Source organism: Crocuta crocuta, unplaced genomic scaffold (assembly GCF_008692635.1).
Source record: "Crocuta crocuta isolate KB4526 unplaced genomic scaffold, BGI_CrCroc_1.0 scaffold13, whole genome shotgun sequence".
NCBI lineage: Eukaryota > Metazoa > Chordata > Mammalia > Carnivora > Hyaenidae > Crocuta > Crocuta crocuta.
The window spans coordinates 8602754-8613731 of record NW_027530007.1 but is presented as its reverse complement, the minus strand read 5'-3'; the positions used below and the strand labels follow the sequence as shown (position 1 = coordinate 8613731).

At 58.2% G+C, this 10978-nt stretch overlaps 1 protein-coding gene across 1 annotated transcript in view; it reads right to left on the bottom strand.

Moving 5' to 3' along the window:
- Positions 1-33: 33 nt before the first annotated feature.
- Positions 34-10978, bottom strand: part of SSU72 (SSU72 homolog, RNA polymerase II CTD phosphatase) — a 14838-nt gene continuing 3893 nt past the window's right edge. Inside the window, exons 2-3 of the mRNA XM_077763922.1 lie at positions 789-928; positions 34-282 (exon numbers count right to left, since the gene is read on the bottom strand). Coding sequence (XP_077620048.1) covers positions 107-282; positions 789-928 — 316 coding nt within the window. The 3' untranslated portion in view covers positions 34-106. The remainder of the gene's footprint in view (positions 283-788; positions 929-10978) is intronic.

Genomic DNA, 10978 nt, shown 5'->3' with positions numbered 1-10978 from the left:
AAGAACCCGGGTCCGAATCGAATCACGTGACAGCCACTCTCCCAGTAAAACCCTGTATCAGGAGAAGGCAGTCCCTCTAGCAGGGCCTGCTCCTTGGGGCCCCAAGTCAGGCAGAGCTGGGCCCCTGGGCCAGCGCGGGGGACGGGGGGCACGGGACACTCACACACTGGCACAGCTCACAGATGAGGAACGCCCCCAGCGTGGCCTCCTCGTGGTTGTCCTGGATGTCCACGTTGATCACGTGCACCGGCTGGCAGGTCTCCTGCTCTCTGGAGTTCAGATCTGACCGGGACGGGACACAGCTGTCAGAGGCCTCAGGACCAGCGCGCGGGAGGAGACGCACACCACACGCGGTGACGGTTACCCTCAACGACCTGGCCCGCGGTCTCACCAAGTACCAGGCCCCGGGCTCCTGTTTCACACACGCTTGTCACGTGCCCAAAAGACTTAACACCTGCCACCTGCACGATGTCGGCAGCCTACGTGCAGGTGGTTTTGCGCTGATGAACGTGGGCGGCCAAAGGCCACAACCTCCCCCCCCACCTCCGGCCTCACGTGGGCCACGGAGGAGGGAGGGCCCCACTCCGGCCTTGCCCACTCTACTCTCTCCGGCCCACAGGAACCCTTGGCCAGCCCCGGGCCAGGAAGTGGGAGCAGGGGGTGGGGTAGCCCGGCCACGGCGGAATCTGCTCCGCTGCCCGCCCAGCACCCCCCGCCCCCCACCGCTCCCCAGGCCATGCCAGGCAGGGCAGCAGCAGGTGCGCGGGGCGCCCAGTCCACATCCTTACCTTCCACCACCTGATCGTATACTCTCTCTTCACAGGTGAGGATCAGATCGAACAGGTCTCTGCAGTTCTGGAATCTTTCTGGCCGGGGCTTGATCCTCTTATTTCTGTCCAACATGTGCAAAATGCCATTCTGCGTATAGCTAGGTGCTGGAGTCAAGGAACTTTAAAGATCTGTATTAAAGCCCAGCCCAGCCCGGCGCCTTGGCGCCTGCATCAGCATCCGCATCCGCAGAGCCACTGGGCTCCCTCCCGGCAGGTTCGTCACAGCAACAGAGAGGCTGAGGCCATTTTGGAGAGTGGGCCAGGCCAGTCCCTTGGGTCCTGCAGAAGATAAGCCAGGTGAGGGAGGCGCTTGCCCTCAGCCCGGCAGGCTGGCGCTGCCCGGCATCCGTACCCGCTCACCCCTGCCTGCCCGGCTGGCTGCAGCCCTGCAGACCAACCTTTCCCCGAAAGCGTAGACCAGGTGCCTACAACCCTCACTGGCTTCTTCGATCTGCTTTTTGACTCTGTAATCGTTCACACTGAGCACAAGCCCTTCAGCAGACAAAGCCAGTCCCAGGTCTGGCTCAGTTACGGCAGTAAAAAAAAAAAAAAAAGAATCTGGAAACCCACCAGAGGAAGGGAAGCACGGAGCAGCTGGGTGGGGAGAGAAGCGGGGGGCAACAGAAGGTGGCCCAGGCAAGCACCTCACATGGGACTCTGGACAGGGCCACACACCGACCGAACCCGTGTCTGTGTTCTCGGGGCCCTGGGGATAGGCTTCACCACCTCAAGAGACAGGAGCAAAGTCCCCAGACATGAGGTCCATGGTCACTAAAGGGCATTCCAGACAGCTGGGGAAAAGCACCTCTAACTTTATTTACGAGACAGATTAGCTGCTTGAGGAACCGTGAGTGACACATTGAATGGCTCTCTCAGGTTTAAAGTGAGGACAATTTAACCTATTACTCAAAATACATTTCCTACCTCTTTGGATAGTGAAAAAAGCTTCTAGAATATCTGCAAGTGGTCTGAGAGCTTTATGTTGAAGAGACACGGGACTGTGAGCTGCCAAACTGCTGAACCCCCGGGTGCACCCCTGGGTCAGGCCTGCGGCCCCGCCGGCCCCCCTGGCTACACGGCCCATCTCTCAGCACCAGCCCTTCACGCGCACGGCACCGGAGTCCAGCATAAAGAAACGGNGAAATAAATAAAAATATTTAAAAAAAAAAAAAAAAAAAGAAACGGCTTCAGGAAGGTCCACGCGCTGGTGCAGGGCAGACACAGGAGGCCTGGGCAATCGGGACGGCACGTAGTCTTGCCCCCCCGCATTCTGCCGGCAGGGAGAAGAGGTGGCGCCCGATGGGGTCCTGTGTCCTCAGAGACCCATCTGTCTCCGGGCGAGGCCGAGGCTTGAGGCTCCCAGCCCCCGGAGACGGGTGGCCCCCGGGGAACTCAGGGAAGGCCCCTCAGCCGGGCCTGCAGTGCTAAGGCCTTGCAAAACCTTTCCTCCTTTACTTCAGCCTCAATTATTTATGAAGAGGAGGAACAAAGGAAGTGAAGAGTCAGGTAATTAAGGAGAAAATGCCTCGTTCGGGGATCAAACCCCAGCCTTCACTAGTGTACAAGGGAAGTGGTGACGGTGGCCTTTTTGGACTATTTCCTGGCAAACACAAGACGCGAGGCCCGGGCGGGCCAGGCAAGAGCCCTCGAAGACGGACCCACAAACCCACCTGCCTCTCCAAGTCACAGGGGCCCGGGACACGGACCGGATGTGGAGGAAGGGAGGCCCCGCTGAAAATCTTATCTGGGAACAGGGAGGCCAAAGCAGAGCAGCGCAGCCGTGGGCCCTGCTTCTGGAAGGAGGCCGCCTCCGTGCAGTGGACGGAGAGGGCACCGCTGGACCCCCCCACGACGCACAGTCCTCCTGTGGCTGACAGCGACGGGGGCCCAGACGCAGCCACCGGCCTAGCAACGGGCCAGCCAACCCCTGGAGGCAGGGAGGCGTCCCCAGGGATGGGACAGCAGCAGGCCACGGTCTCACCCGTGGAAGGAACAAGCTCCCTTGTCCAGCTGGGAAATGCGTTCCCGGGTGGGTGGGGACATGGGATGTGGCACGCAGGCTGCCACTCTCCCCAGCACCCTGACCGCAAGTGCCCTGGGATAATAATCGGGGGGAGGCTCCTAATGAAGCTCTGGCCTCCAAGTGAACCCTGAGGTATTTCCAGAAGGCCAAGGAGATGAGGTTACGCCCTCTCCCTCCTGTGGCACAACGCAGACCTTGCAGGGACGTTCCCACCATGCACTCGCGGTGACGGCCTCGTCGCCTCACTCCCGGCCTTCAGAAAGCAGGTGTCTTCACCACTCTCACCTGCAACAGGTGAAGGCGGCATGTCCCCCGCCACCCCTGACCCCTGCTGCGAGGCCAGCACAACAGATCCGCTGGCACCTCGAGGCGGGGGGGGGCCCAGGGAAGGATCTGGTGTTCTGGGTCACGTCACAGGAAGCAGAAAAAGGGAAGGATCATCTTGAAACACTCTGGGGTCTTAACCAGCAGGCAATTTAGACCTTGTCAGTGCACAGCATATGCGCTTTCAGAACTGTTACGTAAACTTCAGCATGTAGGCCAAACGAAACCCAAGGGGCAGCCCATCGGATGCAGGATGGGAGACTGTCGCCAGGAAGAAAACAAGGAAACGAGAAAAGGAATAGGGAAGTCACCACAACTTGTCTTCTCAGCAAAGCGCTGCAGAGACCACACCGAGCGCCTGGGGCCTGGAGCCAGCCTTGCCTCAAGGGGCCATCTTCTGGGAATCTGGGCTCTTCCTGAGAGCAGAGCCACACGGCTCTAGTTCTGATTCAAATCAATTTTTCAAACGTCAGGTTTAACCTAAACGGAGGTTTGGCTGAACGCTTTTACCTCTCCAGTGATTTTCCAAAGACCGGGACTTCCACAGCCCATGAGGTGGACGTGTATCCTGGGTACCCCGAGTTAAACCCTCACAACCACAGAGGAAATGCAACTTGCTGTCCCTTTAGGAGGGCGAGGGAGGGGACAGAGGCGGCTAGGAAGATGGAGGGAAGGTGGAGGTTTAAGCTGAAGACAAGCAAGTGAGATGAGCAGACGAGCCGTCTGCAGAGCTCGGGAAAGGCGCCGCAGGCACACGAGGGCCAGACGCGCGCTCGCCAAGGCCGCGGCCTTCGCAGGGGAGCCCCGCACTCCACACCCTCGTGGGGCTGACCAGGCACTAGTATCCCCGCTCCCGAGCTGAACAGAGGCTCTTGCCAAGGACAGGGGAGCACAGCTCAAGCCTCGTTTCCCCACAAATGTCACCAGACGTAATCAAAACAAACCTGGGTGAGAGGCTAGGCACACCGACCCCCAGGCCCGTGAGGTGCCACCTGGTCAGAAAGGGGGTTCAGGGCAAAGCGGCCCCATAGCGCCTGTGGATCCCAGGGGCCCCAGTGTTCTCTCCTGGCAAGCAGGGTTAGGTCAGAACCTGCACCTTGGGGCAGAGGCCCTGAACCAGCAGAGCCGGGCAGGGGTGCCCCGGGCTCCCTTTCCACCCACCGTGGGGGCCAGCACGCCCCAGGTGGCCGGTCAGGCCCCGGTGCCGCTGCGTTAACACGGGACACCCAGCGTCTCACCCCCATCAACACCTGCTCTGGTCCCCAGACACTACCTTGCCTCGGGTAGGTCTTCCCACTTCCTGGCCTGGGATGGAAACCCAAACCCTACAGAGTTAAAGCTCCCCAAGAGCGGGCCACACCCAGAGAGCCTCGTCTTCTTGAAACCTGTTTTGGGATGATTAAATAGAAACATAAGATACAGAGCAAGAATTCTCAAGGGGGGACCCAAGTGGTCTCTGGGAGATCCTCAAAGGCAGCTCAGCTCAGAAATGCCCAAGCACCGCCCCGCCCCCCACGGGCCAGCACAGGCGCTCGGCGTGGGGGTGGGTGATGCCGAGGAAGAGGCCCACCGCCCCCTGAGCCTAGGCACATGGCCCCACGCCGGAAGACAGCCAGCAGTGCCCCAGGAGAGGACTGGGGCTTCTGAAAACCACCCCGAGACCCTTAAGGACAGAGCGCAGGGTTGAGGTCAGCAGGGCCTGCTCCCAGGAAGCCCAGGGCAACACCCCAATCCCAAACCCTCCACGAGGAACAACTCCCGGGTCCAGGAAGTTAGAAGTCCCAGTCAGCGGCCCTCTTCCCTCTCCTCTGCCGCCCTCAAGAATTCACTGGGACCCCCTCCTGGCCCCAGGGGCTTCCCTTTGGAGTGTCTGGGCTGTAAGAAGTGGACAGAGGCATCCAGGGAGGCCCCACGATGTGGCTGGCGCCTCTCAGGCACCTGCTCCCCTAAATCCACCAAGGGACGGCCAGGGGGTGAGCCTCCCTACCTCGTTCAGAATCCATTCAAGAACTCCGTTCAAATTCAGGATCCTGTAGAGGCAACGTTTCTGCCTTCACTTCAAATCAGCACCAACTGAGGCCTGAATGGGGGTAGCCCGTGGCCTGCGAGGGTTACCATTTGGTGAACCGAGGGCTAGTGCCCTCCCTGTGCCCAGAGTGGGGGCTGGCCTCACATATCCAGGGCCAGACGCTGCAGGGCCTCCCTGGGTCCTAGATAAAGTTGGAACAAAATCTCCAGGGTTTAGTTTAATGCCTCATTAAAAACACCAACCCAAGAGCCACAGGCGGCGGCCAGCGGAGGAAGCGGATCGGAACACTTCTGCCTCTGTGGGAAGCCGTCAGGTTAACTTCACGTTAGACGACCGTGTCCCCACACGGAACACTCAACACTGGGTCCTGCAGACACACGAGTGACCACAGGGAACGGAGTACACGGCGCCCCCCAGAGAACACAGCCCCCGAGAGTCCGCTAGGAGAGGTCACCAGCACCGTATTTAGGAACAAACGTTATTTATGTGAAAAATAAAGAAAACGAGAACAAGCCTCTGGGGTAGCACGTTCTGAGTGTGGGGGCCAGAGGCCTCCCATGAGGACCAACCCGCAACCCCACAGTGCAAACGCACCCACAGGCGGGGAGACGGGCCCCCGGGGCGGCAGGGCGCACGGCAGGCGCACCACGGCAGAGGCGCCACCACAAGGCCCAGAGTCCCAGAGCCGCGGCGACGTCACTGTCAGGCTCAAACCAGCAGAGAATGCATCTGTAGTCACACTGCGTGTGCCAGCTGCGGTCACACTGACACCTGGCTCCCGGGGCGCAAGAGTCCGCGTGTCTCTGAGTGCGGCTGGCACCTCCCAGCTGAGCTGGCCTGCCAGGCAACAGTCGCAAGGCAGCCCCGCCACTCACTGGGGAAGTTTCCAGGCCTGGGGATGGGTGGGGGCGGCTCACATCCTGTGGGTTTAATCAGCACCCAGGGCACAGGAGGAGGAACCGGAGCGGCCGCAGCCCCACGTTGGACAGCAGGCAGCGTGCACGGGAGGGCTACGATCTCCCATTTCTTCTACGGAAACACCCGCTTTGAAGTGGCTTAAAAAACACAGCACCAGCAAGACAATTCCACGCAGGCTGAGCTGCCTCCTCAGAAACCTGGAGGCGGGGCCGTGAGGTCGCTGGCCTCACCCTGGGCTGCCCCCACCTCAGTGCGGGTGCCTAGAGTCAGCCTCCAGTGAGAAGACGACAAAGGGCCACCACAACACACTGGCCAGCACGATTCAGCTTTAGTGCTTTGTGGGAGACTTCTACGGAACCAGAGATGACCGGGGCGCCCGGGTCAGTCAGCTGAGCGTCCGACTCTTGGTCTCAGCTTGGGTCGCGATCTCACAGTCGGTGGGATGGAGCCCTCCAGAGGGCTCTGCGCTGCCAGCGCGGAGCCGAGCCTGTATGGGGCTCCCTGCCTGCCCCTCCCTGCTTGCTTTCTCTCTCTCAAAATACCACTTAAATCCACTTAAATTTGAGAGAAAGTTCAGAAAAAAAATTTAAATAACTTGGCCGGATAAATAAAACTACAGTGGGAAAATCTCTTCAGTCGTTGTGAGTGTGTGTGTTCTAACCGTAGGCTCCAAGCCCAACATGGGGCTGAACCCGCAAACCAAGGGTCACATGCTCTACCGACCGAGTCGGCCAGGCACAGACACACACCTACCCCCGCTTGCTTAATTTTATACAAATTATAAAATATACAAATCAGCAAATATATGCTTACTTTAATCTCAACACAAAAAGCGAAGCCCCGGAAATAGAGTACTTTAGTAAAAACTTACTTTTAGAAACGTTTTTAAGAAAAGGTCTTAAAATTATGAAATAGACTATCATCACATCTAGTTCACATAAATGGTTCCAAACTGGACTAAATCTCAAGCGTCCCATGGAGAGAGGAGGCCTGAGCCCAGCGGCGGGGACAGCAGACACCCTGCTCCCCGGGCCGCCCGCGCCGGCCACCAACAACCGTGCCACGTGGGGCTTTGCCACCAGAAGGCTGTGTCCCGCCAGCTGACGTCACCGCAAAGAAGTACGAGGCGAGAGCAAAACCATCCGTCTCCCTCACCGAAACTCTAGTCACTTAGCGATCTAAGAGAAACAGTTGAGCGTGGCTGGGTGGCTCAGTCGGGTGAGTGTCCGACTTCAGCTCAGACCACGACCTCACGCTTCGGGGGTTTAAGCCCTGCGTTGGGCTCACGGCAGTCAGTGCAGAGCCCGGATTTGCACTCGCTCTCTCTCAAAAATAAACATTAAAAAAACAAAAAAAAGTTCTTTTACCACAAAATTTAAGATTAAAAAAAAAAAAGGCCCAAAGCAAGAATAGGGCCCCACAAACAGGCAAAGCCCACAGCGGTCACCGAGCGGGCGCTGTCCCCTCCTGACCCTGCCAGCGCCCCCACCCGCACCGGGCACTCAGGTCCTAGTGTCGAAACGTCTGCCTCCCAGGGAGGAGCCCATCCAAGAGGCCAGTGTTCACTGCACCCCAGCAGGGCTCATGGGGACCAGTGAGAGCAGCCGGGTCGACAGGTCTCAAAGGAAACAGCCAGCAGGGAAATCAGCCGCGGCCAAGGGAGAGCTGATGGCGGGGTTCACCGCCAGCGGAGACCTGGGCCATGCGGAGGCCCCAGGAGAGAGCAAGGGGTCACTGAGCGCCCCCCACCAACTGGGACATGCCCAGAACTGCATGGAAAACGGCCTGGTGGGGGTGATTTTCTGACTTGGAGATCTTACTCTGGAGGGTAATGGTGATGCCCAGTGTGCTCGGAGTGGGGACGGGTCGGCGGCCTTCATGAACACGCTCATCAGGGAAAGGCAGACAGGTTTCCAGAGCTTCCCGGTGGCCGACGATCCAGGGCGCAGTCCTGGCGGAACGCAAGGCTCTGACCTGCTCAGAGGCCAGGGCAGCAAGCAGGCCCTCCTCGACCGCGCTGATGACAGCCGTTCCGCGCCCTTCAGGATGTGTCCTCAGAGCCACCCTGATGAAGTCCCTGGTTTTAGAGACCACACACTCACTGGGAGCCCCTCTCGGACAGAGGGCCGAGGGCGTCTGTGGGCGGCAGCCTGGACAGGTGGACGACCCGGTGGGGCTCCAGGGCCCGCGCGTGGATGGGCTCCCCAGCTGCAGTGGCCAGTACCGAGATGGGCGCCACTGGACCAGCGTCTGCACTCGGGGGTCCCTTGGGGGCATTCCACACCCAAGGCTGGTGGGAAAGCAGTGCCTGAAGCAGCAGCGACCCCTGGGACCTGAGACCCACGCCTGCTGCTTGTTCTGGTGTCTCCCTGGAGCCCTCCCTAACCCGGCACCTCCTCCTGGTCAAGGCCAGGGCAGGCCCCCCAGCCCTGGGAAGAGGCCCATTCCCACATGCCCATCCAGCGCCCCCCACCCCCCATCAGAGGCCATGGCGGCTCACCTGGATTCCCACCGTCCCACACAGGCTACATGCCATGGGCCACGCCAGCTTGGAGTCTGGATTCAGGGGACACACCACACGTGGGGATCACTGAGCAGGCCAAGTGCTAGCAGCAAAGGACTAAGAGGAAAGGCCCAAGGAGAGGGGCACACGCGGGAACCCAGACCACCCACCACCCTCACGGGTACAGGAGACCCCCTGAGCCCATGTTCTCAGGGCAAAGCCCGGAAGCAAGGGGTTTCTTGTGGTTGCTCTTTGGCCATCAGGCCGTCGGGCTGGAGGGGGGGCACAGCGGCTTCACTGCGGTCCCTGGGGCCTGGTCCCCACAGGCCTCACAGCCATCTACCACATCTGGCGGCTCTGACTGTCCCCCTTCCTCCTCATCCTAAGAGGAAGAACAGACAGCTGGAGAGGGTGCGCCCAGTGCTTCGGGGGAGTGGGCAGGTTTGGGGCCATCCTGGGGCCGTTGTAGGTCTTCAAAAGCATTCAAACAGCCCATGGGCCAGGCCGGCAGTCAGAGAGAGGCCTGCCTGGTACCGGTGGGTGGGAATCTCTGACAGAGCCCTTGGCCCACTTCGGGGAGAGGGAGAAATGCAAACAGCAACTAGCTCTAAGCACAGGACCTTCTGAAAGGGCTGTGGGGGGGCGCTGGGACCCCGGGACCATGCTCAGAACCACTGCATCAAAAGCTTTTGAGCTAGAATTTCTTTCCATTAAGAAACCCATCTTGGAAATCAAAGCAGTTTTTGCAAAGCACACAGGCTGCACAAACGAGAACCTTGGAACCCCCCAGAGGCAATGTCCAAGTCAGCCCCTGAGCGACTGGCACCCAACCTAACTGCCCCAACACAAGGCTCGGTGGCCGGTTCAGGCCAGTCTACAATGCCCTCCCAGCACCCTTGAGTTTATGCGCCTGGTGTCAGCAAATCCCCTCCCGCAGGCTGGGGAGGCCAGGCCTGTCTCCGGCCCTGGCAGAGCTCTGGAAGCAGTGGCCGAGGTCAGCGTGGCTCTGTCATACTCAGACACACCTGCCGAGGCGGCACACACCTCTCAGACATGGTGGCGGCTGCTCTGGCTCATCTGTAGTATCTTAAGGCCATAATTTAAATTTTAAGCACGAGCGCTTTTCTAAAACCTGAAAGCTTAGATGCCAGCAAAATTAGAACAGTTTCTCTAGAAATCAGTGTTTGGCTTGGGAAATTGACATTTATTAAACAGACAACACTGTTTTCAAAAACTACTTTAAAAAGCTGCCAACCAGCATGAAACGAGAGAAGGTCTAACAGAGCAGAAGCAAAGAGAGGCTTGGGGGGCGGGGGGGCGGGAGGCAGGCCGGGCCCAGGCAGGCAGGGAAGCCAGAGCTGCCAGAACCGTTCCCATGACAGACGGGCAGGAGGGCTGCTCCCTTCTACTACACCCCCCACCCCCACCCCGGCTCAGCAGCACAGGCTACCGCTGAGCTGGAAACAAGAGCCCAAGGAGGCCCAAACCATAAGTTTCTGGAAAAGGCTAGAGGCCTTGTCACACAGCAACAGGGCCTCAGGGAGGACAGACCCCCTCTCGAGTTCCCGTGTCTGCTGACCTCGGACCCAAGACAGAGGTCAGAAGGCTGTAGGGATTTACAACCTTAGAGATCATTTTTATTGTCCGCTTTTGCTCCGAGACAAGTACACGATGAAGAACTGGGTAGACAGAGGCCTCTGGAACCACAAGGGGCGGGGGTCAGGGGCGCCCCCTGCAGGCAAAAATCCAAGTATAACTTGGGACTCCAAAAACAATAGCCACTGTTGACCAGAAGCCTTACTGGGAACACAATCGATTAACACATATTTTGTATATATCATATTCTGTATTCTTAGAAGCAGCTAGAGGAAACAATTAAGAAAATCACAAGGCAGAGAAAACACACTTACAGCGCCGCACTGTATTTATCAAGAAAATGCGCACCGGTGGACCCGTGCAATCCCAACTCCTGCTGTTTGGGGTCGACTGTACAATAAATTAACCCAAGACCTACAAGGTGGTGCAACCGAGAAGGATGAAAAGGAGCAAATGGTTAAAAAAAGCTAACCCCGAAAAGTAATTACAAAAAAAAAGGCGAGAAATTAGAAGAATACGCTGGATCCAGGATCCAGGAAGTGTTACTTCTATTTGCATTTCAAATCCCTGTTGAGGGAGCAACTGGTCTCTTACATTCAAAATGTCATTAACTATATTTAGAGCCACACATTTACTTGCTTTTAAAGACAAGTGATTTTAAGTGATTTTGTGGTTCACAAAGTGCTTATCTACTCAAAGGTTTTAAATGGGCACTAACTTGACCACACGAGCTCTCAGGCCTCAGGAAAACACTG